The sequence below is a fragment of the Pituophis catenifer genome, unplaced genomic scaffold, assembly GCF_029215685.1.
Source record: "Pituophis catenifer annectens isolate HBS135680 unplaced genomic scaffold, rPitCat1.0.hap2 SCAF_7, whole genome shotgun sequence".
In the NCBI taxonomy this organism is placed as follows: domain Eukaryota; kingdom Metazoa; phylum Chordata; class Lepidosauria; order Squamata; family Colubridae; genus Pituophis; species Pituophis catenifer.
The window spans coordinates 64,484,205-64,502,218 of NW_027256887.1; the positions used below are offsets into that span (position 1 = coordinate 64,484,205).

At 36.7% G+C, this 18,014-nt stretch overlaps 1 protein-coding gene across 2 annotated transcripts in view; it reads left to right on the forward strand.

The window, feature by feature from the left end:
- The window catches only part of MYH9 (myosin heavy chain 9), an 84,143-nt gene that overhangs the window by 45,520 nt on the left and 20,609 nt on the right, over positions 1-18,014 (forward strand). Inside the window, exons 9-26 of one of the 2 annotated variants that reach the window (XM_070947350.1) lie at positions 325-468; positions 2,711-2,806; positions 3,808-3,926; positions 4,567-4,719; positions 5,873-6,046; positions 6,395-6,568; positions 7,086-7,200; positions 7,560-7,622; positions 9,247-9,440; positions 10,336-10,457; positions 11,032-11,101; positions 12,330-12,490; positions 12,775-12,883; positions 13,061-13,192; positions 14,629-14,835; positions 15,110-15,247; positions 16,889-17,012; positions 17,722-17,893. In XM_070947350.1, the coding sequence (XP_070803451.1) occupies positions 325-468; positions 2,711-2,806; positions 3,808-3,926; positions 4,567-4,719; positions 5,873-6,046; positions 6,395-6,568; positions 7,086-7,200; positions 7,560-7,622; positions 9,247-9,440; positions 10,336-10,457; positions 11,032-11,101; positions 12,330-12,490; positions 12,775-12,883; positions 13,061-13,192; positions 14,629-14,835; positions 15,110-15,247; positions 16,889-17,012; positions 17,722-17,893 (2,467 nt within the window). The remainder of the gene's footprint in view (positions 1-324; positions 469-2,710; positions 2,807-3,807; positions 3,927-4,566; positions 4,720-5,872; positions 6,047-6,394; positions 6,569-7,085; positions 7,201-7,559; positions 7,623-9,246; positions 9,441-10,335; positions 10,458-11,031; positions 11,102-12,329; positions 12,491-12,774; positions 12,884-13,060; positions 13,193-14,628; positions 14,836-15,109; positions 15,248-16,888; positions 17,013-17,721; positions 17,894-18,014) is intronic. The other variant, XM_070947351.1, reaches the window with a different exon arrangement.

Below are 18,014 nucleotides of genomic sequence, written 5' to 3' on the forward strand. Positions count from 1 at the left end.
AGTTGCTTGTTATTAGGTCCAATTATTGTCTTTTATTTGACTGAGCAATAGGGAAAAAAAAGTAATATTCAATTATGGCATAGTTGAAAATTTGCTCCTTACTAAAAATGTAATTAATATTGAAGAAATCTCTTACCACAAAACAGCTTAATGAAACTAAATTTTGCTATAGGAAACCTAATACAAGCCATCTTACTTTCGAGTAGTGATATATAATGCCATTCTTGTCAGGGAAGATTTAAATCTAAAGTCTTGCCTTTGAATGTCTATCCAAACAAGATATAACCCAATAATGATGATTTCATTACCTTTTTACTGTTTTAGATGACTTGCTTTTAGAGCCCTACAATAAGTACCGTTTCCTTTCCAATGGACATGTTACAATTCCGGGCCAGCAAGACAAGGACATGTTTCAGGAGACAATGGAGGCAATGAGGATAATGGGTATTCCAGATGATGAGCAGATGGGTAAGGAATTCTAGAAACGGCTCCACAAAAACAAGTGTTGTGACAATTATATACAGGTCGTTCTCGATTTACAACTAGATTTGAACCCAAAATTTCTGTTGCTAAGTGAGACAGTTAAGTGAGTTTTGCTCAATTTTGCAACCTTTCTTCCCACAGTTGTTAAGTGAATCACTGCAATTGTTTAATTAGTAACATGGTTGTTAAGTGAATCTGGCTTTTCCATTGACTTTGCTTGTCATAAAGCTGCATAAAGTGATTACATGACACTTCAGCCATCATAAAAATGAGCCAGTTTGCCAAGCATCCAAATTTTGATCATGTGACCATGGGGATGCTACAACGGTCGTGTAAAAAAACTGTTATAAGTCACTTTTTTCCATGCCATTGTAATTTCAAACAGTCACTAAACTAACTCTTATAAGTTAAGGACTGCCTGTATGTATATCATGTAATGAAATTAGTCTTACAACAGTTGAAAAAACAAAATAGGAACAATTACAAGTAATCAAGTATCAATAATAGGTGAATAATAGAAAATAATGAATACAGCCTTATATGAAGTCAACTAAAACATGTTATCTGTTTTCATTTAAACATGGAATGAGGGGGATTAGGTTTAATATAGAAATAAAATAATTTGCAATAATAAAATAAACAAGATGCCCACTCTAAGAAATAACACACATTTCTCTACAATTGGTTTACCACTCATTAGCAACAAACACTGCTTGTTTTTAGTGGGGTTCCTCTCATTTCCAAACTTTTCAGTGTGTCTAATACTTTCAGTACTTGCTGTGATTTACCTGTGGAGAGAAAAATCACCAGTTTTTTGAAGCACTGCTTGTTATTATGTGGTCCCTTCATCAAGCATATTTTAACAGAGAGGGCCTTCTCAGGGTGCCGTCGGCCAGACAATGTCGGCTGGCGACCCCCAGGGGGAGAGCCTTCTTTGTGGCGGCACCCGCCCTTTGGAACGACCTACTCCCAGAGATATGTATGATCCCGGATCTCCGGACTTTTCGTCGGGCCCTTAAAACTCACTTATTTCATCCAGCCGGGCTGGCTTGATCCCATCTTTTGGTTTTAATTCGTATTGATTTTATTGGGGTGTTTTTAAATTGTGGGCCTAAACTATATAATATCTTTTTAAATTGTTTTAAATTTTGTATGCTATATTTTTACCTTGGTTGTTCACCGCCCTGAGTCCTGCTGGAAAAGGACGGTATAAAAAAATAAAATAAAATAAAATAAAAAATAAAAATAAAAATAATAAAAAGTGGCACAATATAGATTTAGGCAGCCTTATAATTATTATTTTCATGAGGGAGAAAATTGAAAGCTGTATGTGGGTGGGCTGGTTACCGCAAACTTTTTATTATATTTGCTTGAAAGCATAGCTAAAACTCCAGGTTTGTTGTCACTCTTAACAGCTGTTCAATGTTTGCTGAACACTAATAAAAGTTTGAGATATTCTCATGGGTAATTGAGAAGACAGGATGTATGTTTCTATTTCTGCCATGTTTCAACCCTTGAGTTGCATTAGGAACTGCATTAGTCAAACAGGCAAACTTGCAACATATGGAAGCCATTTAGGCTAAAAGTTCTACCCATCAAAAAAGTATTTGTTTAAAAAGGGAAATGGAACTAATCTGTTGGCTAATTACTGGGACATTTCATGCACAAAATGTTCCAATAAGGTCTTGTTATTTCTATCTTAGAATATGTTTTGTAGAGAGATTATTAGAAACTGCTCACTAGTACCTCATGTGGGGAGCTATATAACTGCAATTCTATATTGGAAACAAATTTTGCATAATAAATGAGGCACAGGAAAATTCCTGTTGTAGCTCAGGTGCTTCTTTTATTGACTCCTGTGTTTCTTTGTTCAGAAGGTGTGCTTTTTATTGAAAGGAAAATGCTTTTGCTTGTTGCTAAACTTCTACAGACTAGAAGTGGAAATAGGCCTGGAAAAATCTCAATGATTGTAAAAGAACAAGATTTTGTAAAGGGTGGATCTAAGAGATGGGTGGATTGCAAAAACAATCTGCTGAGAATTGAGGCAGCTCAGTTGCCGCAAAATGCCAGCTGGTGTGATAAGATAAAACAGAATGGGAAGGAGAATGGAATTACCATGAACAGGTCACATGGGTATAACTATCAAGAGAATGAAATTTTTTAGATTAAAAAATCTAACTGAGCACTTCTTAAGAAATTTGTATTGCTGCTTTGTTTCCCACCCCAGGACTGCTAAGGGTTATTTCTGGTGTTCTTCAGCTTGGGAATATTATTTTCAAGAAAGAACGTAACACAGATCAGGCTTCCATGCCAGACAATACAGGTAAATACATTTCCCTAGATATCGATTAGGGAGCGATGTTTTCTTTTCTTTGTATACTTCATATTGTAAAATTGAGCCCATTTAAAAACAATGAGGAATTGTCCTGGGTGTATCATTAAATGATTGTTATGGTTGTCTCATCATTAAATGAGATCAGCTGGTATTTTCCTCTGAATATTGAAATCAGTGAAGAGGTTAAGTTTGAATTCTCCATGTCAGACTGCATGAATGCTTTTAATGAATAGAAGATAATATTCTGTAAGCATTTTACAGAAAAAAAATTAGAGATGGTTCTCCAGTGGAGAAGTTCTCAGCAAAAATCCTCAAAAATCACATCTCTATTTAAACAACACATTCATTAAAAACTATTTGGAAGAAATGCTCTGGCCCTTTCATGAGTACAACACCTTTCACATATTTATTGGAATAGCTTCACCTGTTTTTCTCAAGCTTCCATGTATGCTGAAAACAAAGATGTCCATGCTTTAAAAGTCATCTTAATTTTAATGAGCGGATCCCTTATAGCAGGAGAATGTTTTTCAGAAGTTTATTTTGTGTTATAAGAGCTGATATATATTTGGGAGCCAAGAACAATTAATCTTGCTTGCAGGTTTAGACCAAAACCAGTTTAAATGGTTTAAGTTTAAATGCCACATTTGGACTCTACCATCAGATGTGAAACTCTTGTCTTGGGGGACTTGAATATGTACTGTATTAAGACTGTGGTTTCTGCTATTTGAGCGTAATATTTTTTTATGAGAAATTATTGTTCTTCATTGGAGTAGCTCAATCTGAAATGAGTCTTGATATATACAATCCTCAGACGATGTATAGGAGTCATTTGTTCCCTTTTATAGATGAATCCTTTCTGTCCAGTTCTAGTCTCCCAGATGGGCTGGCTGTCATTAGGGATTAGGAGAGTTTGCTGCAAGTATTCATCTTTTCTGAATAGAATATAAGAAGTTAAAATACTAAGCTCCTTTTGCTTTTCTCTCTTGTAGCTGCTCAGAAAGTTTCTCACCTTCTAGGAATCAATGTTACAGACTTCACCAGAGGCATTCTCACCCCTCGCATCAAAGTGGGCCGAGATTATGTCCAAAAGGCTCAGACTAAAGAACAAGTATGTATTATACAATATATGATGTCAGCTTTCTCAGCTGGCATTAATCAGATAGCAATGAACTTTCAAGCTGAATGTCCGTGGTCTACTTTTCTGGTATCCTGAATTTTATCCACATCTTCAGAAGCAGATTGAATTGCTTTGTAATATTATTCTCAGCAGCTCATAGGCAACTGGACAAGGACTGACTGGCTCTTGCATTTGAACTTGGCAAATTGATCTCTGATAGGTACAAATTTTGTGTATTATGCAGATGCAACATACTTAAAACCAGTTTTTTTTGTAGAAATAAGCCACTTAGATGTAGAAAAGTAAATAGAAAGAATGAACCTGGCTGTCCATCTTAATTAATTAGTCTGTGACCGCAATACTTAAAAATAATGCTGTTAAATATAAGTTGTCTTTCATCCTAACCTAGAGACCTAGAACTCACAGTCTCCTAGTTTCTAGGCCAATACCTTAACCAGTCCACTGCACTAAATAGGCCCTGGATGTTGCATGTAGAGAAGGACTGGAAAGAAATTGAAATAACTTCAGAAATTCAGATCTGCAAACATAGATTCATTTATTGGAGGGTGAGGGTTAGTTTTCTTTTCTTTTTTTGCTATCTGGAGTGTACAATATTCTTACCTTTTTTCAGGCTGATTTTGCTATTGAAGCTCTGGCCAAAGCTACATATGAACGCATGTTCCGTTGGCTGGTGATGCGCATCAACAAGGCATTGGATAAGACAAAGAGGCAGGGAGCTTCTTTCATAGGAATCCTTGACATTGCCGGATTTGAAATCTTTGAAGTAAGTGAAACGGAACAGCTGTTTAATTAATCCATCTGACATAATCTAAAAATCTCCATGAAGTAAGCATATTTGATACATTTTGCAACAGAGAATTTATTAGAAAAGTGTTTTTATAGAACTTAACAGTCAAATTTATATTCAGTTACTAATTTAAAAATGTATCAAATATGCTTGAATTAAGTTAATAATATATGCCTAAATAAGTGAGGACTTGGAGTAGATGCTTTAGGCTGAAACATAAAAGAATCATAAATTACATACTGGTTCCCGAAGAACTCATTGGAATTACCTTTGCATTTTTATGGTCTCCGACAGTAAGAGGATGTTTCATTACCTATTTTGCCTCCAAACCTTCCTGAAATGCTAAAGAGGTCCACCTTCATTAACTTTAAGCACTATGATGTAATGCCTCTATGATATATATTTTCTTTAATCTTGGAGAGAAGGGACAAAATATTATGGTACAGCTGGAAAGTCAGAAGGAATGATTCTTTTGAAGAAACTGGATAAATTTGCTTAAAATGTGAAAATAAAGTGCAAATTGCTTTTCTGGGAGATTATGTTTGTGAGATTTAATATACTAAAGAAAAATGTTTGCTTAAAAAACTTCATTTTGTAGCAGAAATGTTGCATTTGGGGATAGATTTGTTGCTATGAAATAATGTGTCAATAAAAATGACAATCTTGATTGTGAGGAATGGCAGTACCCTGTTCTCTCGAAAATAAGACATTCCCTGATAATAAGCCCAATTGGGCTTTTGAGCGCATGCGCTAAAATAACCCTCTTCCCAAAAAATAAGCCCTTCTCGAAAATATTTAAATGCAGAGCTGGAAATCAGGTAAGATGGCAAGGAGGAGCCCCATATTGCTTCACGTGCCCCAAAATAATAAGACCTCACCTAAAAATAAGGCCAAGTGCTTATTTTGGGGTTCAAAAAATATAAGACAGGTTCTTATTTTTGGGGAAACATGGTAGATGGTAAAAAATGCTGTTTCAAGTAGAAAAAAGTACGGCTAAGCATGTAAAAATAATGCTCTTTTCTGTAGAGAAAACAAAAGAACAGAGTGGAAGTTGGCAGTCATTTGCTGAATGTGGTAATAGGTAACAGTTAATAATTTAAACATGCCTTTTCTTTTCTATCTGCAATAGCTGAACTCATTTGAACAGATGTGCATTAATTACACCAATGAAAAATTGCAGCAGCTCTTCAACCACACCATGTTCATTTTGGAACAAGAAGAATACCAACGGGAGGGCATAGAGTGGAACTTCATTGACTTTGGCCTGGACTTACAGCCTTGCATTGATCTTATAGAAAAACCAGTGAGTGAGGCATCTTGTTGATTGTTAGCAGAGAGTAGCCAGATCAATAAGGAGAGCCAGTATGCATGTATATCTACATATATGTGTATGTTCAATAGCGTAATAATATTGTAGGGACGGAGAAAAAATGTTAAGGTTGTAGAGTTCAATTCTTCTAATTGGAAAGCACCTTAGGTTGGACAACATGAAAAATTAAGACAAGATTTGGTGAAAGGGGTGCTGAAAAACAACTCTGACCTATACAGGAAGCCACTCTTGGGTACAAATGAAAATAGCATTTGTGCCTTTTATCCTGAAGTGTTAGATCTTGGCAGGAATGTTTATTACTGTTCTTTTTTTTTAAATTAGGCTGGTCCACCCGGCATTTTGGCCCTGTTGGATGAAGAGTGCTGGTTTCCAAAGGCTACAGACAAAAGCTTTGTGGAGAAGGTGGTGCAAGAGCAGGGCTCTCATCCTAAATTCCAGAAACCAAAACAGCTGAAAGATAAAGCTGACTTCTGCATTATACACTATGCTGGCAGAGTAAGTACTCCAAGTGTAAAGAGAGACTAAAATGCTTCTAAATCTGCAGTGGCAGTAATCTAAGATGATTGATACTTTTGAGGATTTGGGGGTGGGAGGAGAGTTCTTCAATAGTGGAAGAGGGTGCATAATCACTTATCCCACAAGGTAATAGGAAGCATATTGACCACAAATTTTTGTGGTAGCGCACTAATATAAAATCCTGCCATGAAACAAGTCTTATTTTCTCAGGGTAATGGCTAAAACATGTTGTGAGCCTGCATTTTGGAAGAGCAGAAAGCTGTGTGAATCATGACTTTTATGGATTCTATGCCTTTGACTAGTAATTATTGTTAACTTGATGCTTCCAGCATTTTTAAGGGGTTTTAGGTCATTCACATAGAGTTCATTGTTTGTGCAATGGATCTAGACCAGTGTTTAATCTCAAAACAGAGAGATTCTTAGCCATGTCTATTTCGACATTACTGAGGCAATTTGATAATGTGTAGTTAATACCGGCAACAAATGTCTTGTCTAGGTTGATTATAAAGCTGATGAGTGGCTGATGAAGAACATGGACCCTCTCAATGATAATGTTGCTACTCTGCTACACCAGTCCTCTGATAAGTTTGTATCTGACCTGTGGAAAGATGGTATGTAATCATATTGCTTTTCTTGTTTTCTTTAAGAGTGTTGTCCTTTGTTTGGAAGCATGAGTTTGAGCAGCCTCCCCTTAAAATTGACAGTTGCCATTTTCATTTCTCTTAAAATGTTTGACAATATGGTATTTCTCCTGTTACTGAAATACGTTTGACCCTTTTCCAGTTCATCAGGCAGCAGAATAACTTTCAAGCATATGTTCCTCAGAACACCCCATCCAAATTTGGGACCAAAAGTCTATTTTTGCCTATTCCAGTGTTCTTAGATATCTTTCTCTACAGAATATTTCTTGCTTTAAATCTTACTATTACTGTCTCTTTTCTTGGGTTTTTCTTTGACGTCTCTGTTGCAGAGATACAGAACGCTCAGAGAGCCTATTTCTATCAACATTTTCCTATTCTTCATCTAGAACCAGGTGACTGAGCAATGCAGCTATTGTGTTGTGTGTGATTCCTTCTAGAACCATGCAAGAAATGCTTCCATTAAATCTTCCTATTTTTTCCTGTTTTTGCTTGTCTGTCTCATTCAGTTCCTCTGCTTTTTGCTAGTAGCTTCCTCTTGAACATTGAAAAAACTGATTTTTAAGCAAGTTGTGATCTTGCAGATAGAACAGACATATATAGATAATATCTTAATTCTCTCGCCAACGGAAGCGGTTTCTGATTTGAAATCATTAAATACTGATTATGAAGCCAGTGACACCATTAAGATTGGCAACCATATGTGCTCCAACCTGATCATTGTGTGCATAAAGTGCATGAAATACATTAATGGCTACTAAGAACTACTGTAACTGGTCAAAATAATATAGCTGATCATCTTTGGTAAATTTCTTTTTTGAAATATTAAATATTTTCTGTCTCCAAATAGTTACTTGGACATCAATTCTTCCAAAGAGCATTTTGGCCAGGTCTCAATAATAGTACAAGTGTCATTATTTTACATCAGTTTTGAAAACTTTCTTCCTCTTGAGTCAATTGAATAGTTACTTTTAAGAGAAAAAAACCAATATCTTAATTTATAACCAAGCCATACGAAATCATGCTTCTTGTCATTTCCTCATTTCACTATTAGCAACTTTAAAGGCTTCCTTTGGGTATTTTTACTGATTTTAATAATTTTTCTCATATGATTGAGAACAGAAGAGTTGCCTTGGCTGCTATCAACCATCAGTGACTTGATTAGTTCCATTTTTTTAATTTGTCCAATTCCAAAAGATTCAGTCTTCTACAATGCCTATCATCCTGACTAATTCTATAAAAAATACTTTTTTTCCTATTAAAGCAGTCAGTGCATGATATATTCTTGTAATCATCTTAGCATTCTGGTACACTGACAGCAAGAAAATAAAATGAATGAACGGGTTTGGTTGCTTAGTGCAAGGGCATTATACATAGTATTGAAAAACTTTCTCTTCGTGCATACATCAGCTAAAATGCATTCTCCATACCACCTGGAATATTTGGTTACAGTTTCATAAATTCTACATATTAAACAAATTATAGTAGTGATATAAGTTTTGTACTACAGAAGAAATTTAAACACACTGCTTTTGATTTTTTTTCCAACCTGTTTAAGTATATGGAACTATTCCCCAGCGATAAGCTTATGTTTGACTGTTTGTCATAATTTAGAATTACTTGATACCAGTACTTCAAGTGGTTTGCATGGAAAAAAAAAACACCTTTAACTTTTAAAGACAAACTTTATTCGAGTCATTTTTGGCATCTTGTTAAAGCAATCATGGTAACAATATTTTAACTAAAGTCAACCCTGTTGTCTCAAATTCTGTTTTATTCCTTGACCTAATATTGCAGTTTAATCTGCCAGCTGGATCTGTCAGGCATGAGGTGGATCCAACCTGTACTTGTTGGTGACTGTTTGCTTTCTGTTTTTGTTGTTGTTCCAATATAAATTATGAATCAGAGTTCTATATCTATAAAGAGATGAAGCAAATTCCTTTTGCATCCTTGTTAAGTTATGCATTTAATCATGAAAATTGGGGAGAACAATCTAATAGTCCTGTGTATTTCCTACAGTTGACCGCATAGTTGGACTGGATCAGGTTGCTGGCATCTCAGATTCAGCATTACCTGGAGCCTTTAAAACCAGGAAAGGCATGTTCCGAACAGTAGGACAATTGTATAAAGAACAACTAGCCAAACTGATGGCTACTCTGAGGAATACCAACCCCAACTTTGTCCGTTGTATCATCCCTAATCACGAGAAGAAGGTAAAATTCAAATTTTGGATACTAGAAGTAATACCATATATGGACCATATATGAGGCTTAGAAGTGATTTAATGAGGAGTATAAATATTGGTATTCTTTTTGGCATATTGATAATTGTATTTCTGTTTTGAACATAGTTGCCGTTCCTAAAATTTCTAAAAGGAGTACTAAATGTCAAAAGTGTTTCTATGGGAAACAGGGAATATACATATCAGACAAGATCTCTCTTTACTTGAATATAGCCTGCAAAGTTTTGTATGACAATAGATAATGGGATATACATGTGCACATAAGATGTATGAAGCTGAGAAATAGAATTATAAATCAATAGAGCAAGAAAAAAATGTGGCACCAAAAGCAAGAAGTAACATTTTCCATACCTTTTAGTTGCTGAAATACACATACTTTTATTTTAAAAAATGTCCAAAAGAAACATGGTTTCTTCATCCAGCAGAAGGCAGTTGATATTGGAACCCAGAGAGATAATTTGGTAACTAAAAAGTCACAACTGAAGAAACATAGCTGCTGAACCCCAGATGGGTGCAGATGCGGAGATAGGGGATTCAGGGATAGGTGGGGAGGAATGCGTGACTTTGTCAGTATGTGATGAAACAGTTAGTAGGAAAAAAAAAAGATAACTTAGAAAAACACATTAATTTGGGCCTGAAAGTAAGTTTATTGAAACCATCTTGAAGTCATATGTTCCATCCCATCCCTCAAGGAGGCCCATTTTAATAAATATTACAGTAATCTGCTTTTGATGTTTTAGTATGATTTTAGCCAGAGATGTTCTCTAAAGTGTAAATCGGAACACACAGTTTAGATACTTGGCTGCAGTGTCTTGGTAACCATGTGAAATACAGAGATTCTGTTAATATGTGTCCTTTATTCACAGTCTGGAAAATTGGATCCACACTTAGTATTGGATCAGCTTCGTTGCAATGGAGTTCTGGAAGGGATCCGTATCTGCCGGCAAGGCTTCCCTAACAGAGTTGTCTTCCAGGAGTTCAGACAAAGGTAAAACTGAGTCATAGTTTCAGATTGTATGGTGGATTATTAACTCAAGATTGTTGGCTTCTGTGTTCATTTTTTAGAATGTCTTGGCTACCGCATTAAATAATGGTTTGTTGTTCATTCTATGGCAGAGGTCTTCAAACTTGGCAGCTTTAAGACTTGTGGACTTCAACTCCCAGAATTCTCCAGCCAGCATAGCTGGGAGTTAAAGTCCACAAGTTGCCAAGTTTGAAGACCTCTGTTCTATGGTAATATACAATCTCTGTTCAGCATTTAATAGTATCAGAGATATGTGAATACTGAGTGCCCTTCAGTGGGGGAAGGTATAAGCAGGATCATACCTGCAGACACATCCTATTAACATGTCTTTTTGTGCTACTAAGTATGACCTCAAAAGCTGTAATGTCAGTTATGACATGTATTTGATAAAACAACTTTGCTTCATTTTTTTTTTTTGTAATTAAAAACTGGATCTTCTTCCAGAATACCATTGGAAAAAAAGTCTTGTTATTCCTAGCTTATGTTTTGTGCACTTGAATACAATTTAATGACAGAACTATATTATTTCTCCTCCTAGATATGAGATTTTGACTCCAAATTCCATTCCTAAAGGTTTCATGGATGGAAAACAAGCTTGTGTGCTCATGGTAAGTCTCCTGTTTGAAATAAAGTTGTAATAAGTATACCAGAGAAGCTAAATTTACTCCTTCATTATCTGGCATAGTCTGAAATTTGAATGTTTAAAATTTCTAAATCAGTCCTCCCAACTGATGTGTTCCAGAGAAAATAAAATTTCCTAAGTACATGACCATTTAAAGTAATCTGGAGGGCCCCAACTTGTGGAAAATGCATGTAATACTTTATCTATTGAATTAATCCCAGTTAATGATATTCATTCATTCATTCATTCATTCATTTATTCATTCATTCATTCATTCATTCATTCATTCATTCATTCATTCAAAGTAGCCAGCTACCTCAAACCAGTGACACTGGGCGGCAAACAATCATTAAACAGAACAGTTAAAACACAATACAAACAAGGAATTAAAATAGTCAGGCAATATTATAATCAGTCAGTGTCAATATAACCAGGAAATGGGGCCCTTCACACACTAAGGACCCCAGACCATTAATAGCCAAATTTTCAAGATCTTTTGAATGGTCAGCAGGGTTAGAGCCATTCTAATCTCTAAGAAGGAGAATATTCCAGAGGCAGAGGCTATGGCATCACCTAGTCCCCACCAGCTGACATTCCTTGACTGGTGGGATGTCCATTGTGCCAGACCAGATTAGAGGGCTAGAATCAGTTAGAATAAGACAGTCCCTCATGTAGTCTGGTCCCAAGCCATGAAGGGCTTTAAAAGTGACCACCAGCATCCAGAAAAACACTGGCAACAACAATGCAGCTCCTGAAGCAGTGATGTTATGTGTGCTGAATAGGCCACACTATTTACAGCTTGTGTAGCTGAAGCTTCCAAATGCTTCTTAAGGGCAGCTCCATTAGAACATGTTGAGGTTATCCAAGCGAGAGGGCATGGGTGACAATGAGCAGAATCTCTTATTGCTCATGGATCATTTCTAAAATTAAGTTTTTCTAAAGAAAAAAGAAGAAGCTGTTTTAAGGTGTATGTTCTGCTTGTTGATAGTTTCAGAACAGAAGATTATATGTCCTGAAACTTCTTTTTTAAGGAGTTTGCCTCAGTTAGCAAAGTTCTATGCTAATTAGCTGAAGATTGCTGAGTATTTGACTGCATACTTGAATATTTGAGAGGCTTGTGCAAAGTCCCCTTGGCTTGTTTAAAGACTGAGCTTGATGATAAATGAATAGATTTTTCAATATTGACAACTTAACGTTCTTCTCTTTCATTTTAGATCAAAGCCTTAGAACTAGACCCAAATCTTTATCGAATTGGACAGAGCAAAGTGTTTTTCCGAGCAGGTGTCCTTGCTCACCTTGAAGAAGAAAGAGACTTGAAGATCACCGATGTCATCATTGGGTTCCAGGCATGCTGTAGAGGCTACTTAGCTAGAAAGTACGTATACATTAATGCACAATCCCTTCTCATTAATGTCATTAGCTGGCAACAAATTACTGGTATTCTGAATTTTGTCAACTTTGAAAATTGGCAAACAAGATCTTTAAGATAGGTAAATGGAACCAGTGTGTATGTGTGCGTGTATAAAATTTTATCATGGTGGAAAGGAAAGGATTGAGAATTAAACACAAGGATGGGGAAGGAAAAGTGCAATTGTGTGACAGCTCTACTAATTAGTAAGAATGAAAGAATCTGAGGTCACTTCTTTTTTTCCATTTCAGGGCTTTTGCCAAACGCCAGCAACAATTAACAGCAATGAAGGTGCTGCAGAGGAACTGTGCTGCCTATTTAAAGCTTCGCAACTGGCAATGGTGGCGACTGTTTACAAAGGTATGACTTGGAAGAAACTTCAGGAATAGGAAGGCCAGCCACAGCACTAGATAGGCATCCATTTTTCACTAGTTGCTCTGTCCAGTGTTTAAGCTTTGTACAGATTAGGCCAAATACTCCTCCAGAGATAAATCTGTAACTGTGAAATAACTTACTCCTGAAATGGTCTCTCGGCAGGTAAAGCCACTGCTGCAAGTGAGCAGGCAAGAAGAAGAAATGCTGGCCAAGGATGAAGAGTTGCTGAAGGTGAAGGAAAAGCAGGTGGCTGCCGAAAGCAGGTTGACTGAAATGGAAACTCTCCATACACAGGTGAATAAGTGGCTAGCCTTCTGATGTGCTACTTTGTTACTTGTTCATATTCTTTAAAGTACTGTAAATGACTTTGGGTAGCATTTTATAAACTTACCGTATTTTTCGGAGTATAAGACACACTTTTTCCCCTCCTAAAAAAAGGGTGGAAATGTTGGTGCGTCTTATACACCGAATACAGGCATTTTTGGCCTCCTCAAGGCCCGCTCCGCTCGTCCCATTTTTGTGAAAAATGGGCCAGTTTTACACAAAAACAGGGTGCGCAGAGGGTTTGGGAGGCCTGCAGAGTGCTCCAGGGGGCTGGGGGAGGGCATAAATGTCCCCGTTTTTGCAAAAAACTGTTTTTCACAAAAACAAGGGCATTTTTGCCTTCCCCCAGCCCCCAGGAGCATTCTCTGCAGGCCTTCCAAACCCTCTGCGTGCCCTGTTTTTCGCAAAAACAGGCCCGTTTTTCACCCATTTTTTGAAAAAATTGTGTTTTTGCCTTCCCCCAGACCCCAGGAGCACTCTGCCGGCAAAACCCCTTTCATTTACATGACTGTGAATTCCTTTCATTCACAGTTAGCAAGGCTTGGCAAACAGTCTTTCAGAGGAATATTTATCAACACAAACCTTATCTCGCTTGGAAAACTGCCAGATAACTAGTTTCCAAATGTAGTGTAAGGCAAAACTTGGCACAGAGTCTCTTAGAGTCACGAACAGAACTTTTCACTCTTGAAATGACCGAACGAACAAATTGTTTCCTGCAAAAACCCACTCCCTGTTCACTCCTCTTTTGTTTCCTATGGGAGGGGCCAATCACCTCCAAGGTGTGGCTTTACTCCCAAGTCGACCCTGCTTTCTTAGTTTTTTCTTGTCTTCTGGCAGCTCTGTCCATGCGCACACTGGGAACAGGCTCCAGCTGTTCCTCTGCCTTGCTGCTGTCTTGCTCCCTCTCTGCCTCTGATGCAGAACCCTCGTCCAAGCTTTCCCCAGCCCCCAGGACTGGCCCATGTTCCTCCCCAACCTCCTCACTGTCCGACTCTGCTGCCAGCTCTACTGGCCACTGGTGTGCTACAACAATATTAAAATGAAGGACAAAATTGTTTCTAGGAAGTAATGAAATCTTAGAATAGCTGCTGATACGGATCAATAGAAGCTGCATATGAATATCATATAAAGCATAAAATTAATTATGAAAGAAAATTGAGGAGGTAAACCAGTGTAGTAAACCATGAAATAAGATGCTGCTTTTTATGCTACATTATTTTAAAACTCTTTGCTTCCAATTTTTAAAATCCAATAACATAGGAATGGAAATACTTGAATTTACACTACTGTGCTAATGGCATGGACAATAAAAAGACTGAATCGCCTATCCGTGGTGTGAATAAAACCTGCCATTGCTCTGCTTGCAGAAACTTTAGCAAAAATTATAAATTATTTTTCTTGTTTAGCTCGTGACAGAGAAAATGCAGTTACAAGAGCAGCTACAAGCAGAGATAGAGCTCTGTGCTGAGGCAGAGGAGATCAGAGCCCGCCTGACAGCTAAAAAACAAGAGCTGGAGGAGATATGCCATGACTTGGAATCTAGGGTGGAGGAAGAGGAGGAACGGTGCCAGCATCTACAAACTGAGAAAAAGAAGATGCAGCAAAACATTCAGGTAATGTACAGAATAGGAGTGTTGACATACTGCAATACCTAATGGTTGATGTAGTCATGGAGGTGAAAGAAGACAGTATAACAAAAGAGAGCAAAATTTGGGTGATGGACAAAAGTGGGTTCTGTAAAGTCATGCCTCCATTATAGGTTTTGTTATTTCCATTCAGACATTCTAGTTGTTGAAAAAAAAAGATGAACTTAAAATTCTTAGAACGGGATGGCAGCATCTAAGGCTGGCCTGGATACTTTATGCCGTGGTTTCCTTGTTCGTGCAGGAGCTAGAAGAGCAGCTGGAAGAAGAAGAAAGTGCTAGGCAAAAACTACAGCTGGAGAAAGTTACCACTGAAGCAAAACTAAAGAAACTGGAGGAAGACTTGATAGTCTTTGAAGATCAGAACTGCAAATTGGCCAAGGTAAACAAAATTTTACTATCTGGTGAAGTGGCAAAAAAGATGAAACATACCATATCATTTTCATCATGAATGTGAGAATTCATATTACTTCTAGTTTCCTTTGCCAATCTCTAGTAGTGTTTAAATAACTGGAAATTGTTAATACAGATAACTTTGTTCTGTACGTACCAAATGGATATGGGGAAAGGCTTTAAATGTGAAAGGTCTTAAATGCTTGTAATTTCTGCAATTAACACTTTGAACAGATATTCTGATATCTGATTCCTTACATCCCCCGATGCAATTATTGCAGATAATCAAACTATAGTTGCATGGTCATATTCAATTAGGAGTACACTTAATATAGAATGAAAAGGAAGATTTTTTCCCCCACTATTCATTTTTTTGGAATGCTTCATTAAATGATTTGACAGGGTATCAAATTATGATTTTAATCCAAGTGTTAAGTTGGGAGGTAGGATCTGTGTCGACACAAACTCTCCATAAGCCTGAAGTTGGAAAAAGCTGCTTCAGTAATTGGTTGATTGAATATTTATCAATGATTGCTGTTACTTCCCTTAGTTCTTTAGAAATATCAATTTTGATACTAGAGCCAGTAACATCATTAAGAATGAAACTGTACAGGGACTAACTACAGCACAGCTATAGCTCACTGGTGAGAAGAGTATGTGAATATCAAGATGATGATTAACAAATGTTGCTCTTTCGGGGAAAAATAAATTCACGATACGTTTTATATTTATTGTTTTGGCTCTTTTCAAAAGTATAAGGCAATTATTCAAAAACATGATCATGGCAAGTAAAATACTTTGAAAGATTGCTTGAATTTTGTTTTTATGCAACCTCTATTTGTTTAGATAATTTTACAGTTAATTTTAAATAATTTTGATGTGTATTTAATGCTTTTGGGAGGTGTCTTAGTCAATAAATTGCAGGGAAGTTCTTTCTTGTGGAAATATAGAGCTTCAGCAAAAATTGCAGAAGATCCCTGTCCTGGTCTAAATATGTTGTGTTATGTACAGTTATTTCTAAATATTGAAACTAGGTAATAGCAAAAAGGGGTCTTTCAGTGGTTAAATGTTGGCTTTCTTTAAAAAAAAGAAGTCAATAATTATTTGGTTTCAGGCCTCCTAGCACTAAATAAACATTAAGGATCCAGGTGTGCTATATGCTGCCCTAGCTACATTTTTGTGAGCTCCAGTCTGTCCTCTCTAGATTACAATTGAGATTTGGCAATGTGATTTTTCCCCCCATATTATTTTTTCGCTAAAAGGATAAAATAAAATCCTTGGGTGTTTATTTTGCCTTGCAACCCCTATCAACACTTAACCTTCCTCAATATTCTGAAATTTTTGATCCCTTTGACTTTGGCGTCACCAGCTATGTTCTTGAAAAAGTATTAAAAACAAAATACATGCCCTTTGACCCCCTAAAGTAGTCCATACTTGATCTAGAAAATTATGGTGGCTATATAATATTTCTGATTTTCAGTTATTGAGGCATTTCAGTATAGTGCTAGGAAACAGCTTGGGTGCAATTAATTTCATTTAAAAAGTTTCATTTAATAAATAACTTATCACCATGATATCCTGAAGGATTTATGATGGCAAATGTTTTTATCATGCACGTTTTGTTTTTTAGGAAAAGAAATTATTGGAAGAAAGGATTTCAGAGTTCACTACTAACTTGACAGAGGAAGAAGAAAAATCAAAGAGCTTAGCTAAACTCAAGAACAAACATGAAGCTATGATAACAGAATTGGAAGGTAGGAGAAAGAGCCTCTAAGAGATGGATTTCTTCAGCCTCTCCCCATCAGAATTTCTTACTTGCCATACAAAAGTGGTTACATCTTTATTGGAGGCTGAATCTCAAAGAGTTAATGTCACAGTCATAGAGTATTTGTATGTGACATATTGATCAGTCAGATAGAACCATTCAGTGGCTGCTTGGTTGAAGGTTACACACTCAGGCAAGCTGTGCTCTGAATAAAAACAATGTCTAAAATAGACAAGTAAGGAAGAAGGGCTAATTTAATTTCTCCTCCTGGGGGAATAACATTCTTCTTGTGTATACAGTGGTGTCTGAATATTGAGGTTTCTGTTGCAGCTAGCAACCCTAAAAGAGAGATGTCTGTAGTTATTAATTATATTGGCTTAAGGGTTAAACATTTTCAAAATTGAGTATCAATCTAACATTCAGAATGTTAGTGATGGTTTTTCACCATCTCCATAAAGATGATAATGTCTGCTTTAGCCTCGATGTTTTATGGATAGGAATGAATTAACCCAAAGAGGTCCAAGGGCAATTATTTCTCACTCTTGGATTTAATTTTAATGTGGAAGCCTGAACTGGGAACTGTGCTATAGGCCATCATCTCTGCCACATACAAGTGTAAGTTGTTATCCTTTGGCTATTCGTATATTTGAATAGTATTCTGAAATCTGAGATGCATTCAAATCTATTATTTCCTTCAGAGCGATTACGCCGAGAAGAAAAGCACCGTCAAGAATTGGAAAAGACTCGCAGAAAATTAGAGGGAGACTCCACAGATCTGCACGATCAAATAGCTGAACTGCAAGCTCAAATAGCAGAACTCAAAATGCAGCTGGCAAAGAAAGAAGAGGAGCTTCAAGCAGCTTTGGCCAGGTGAACTTAGTTGTATTTCTAATTGGAGGTGGGATGGAGATAGCAGACCTCTAACTTAAAAAACAAATTGAGTCATGACGTCTCATGACCTATCAGTTGGCATCAGTTTAAAGCACTCTAG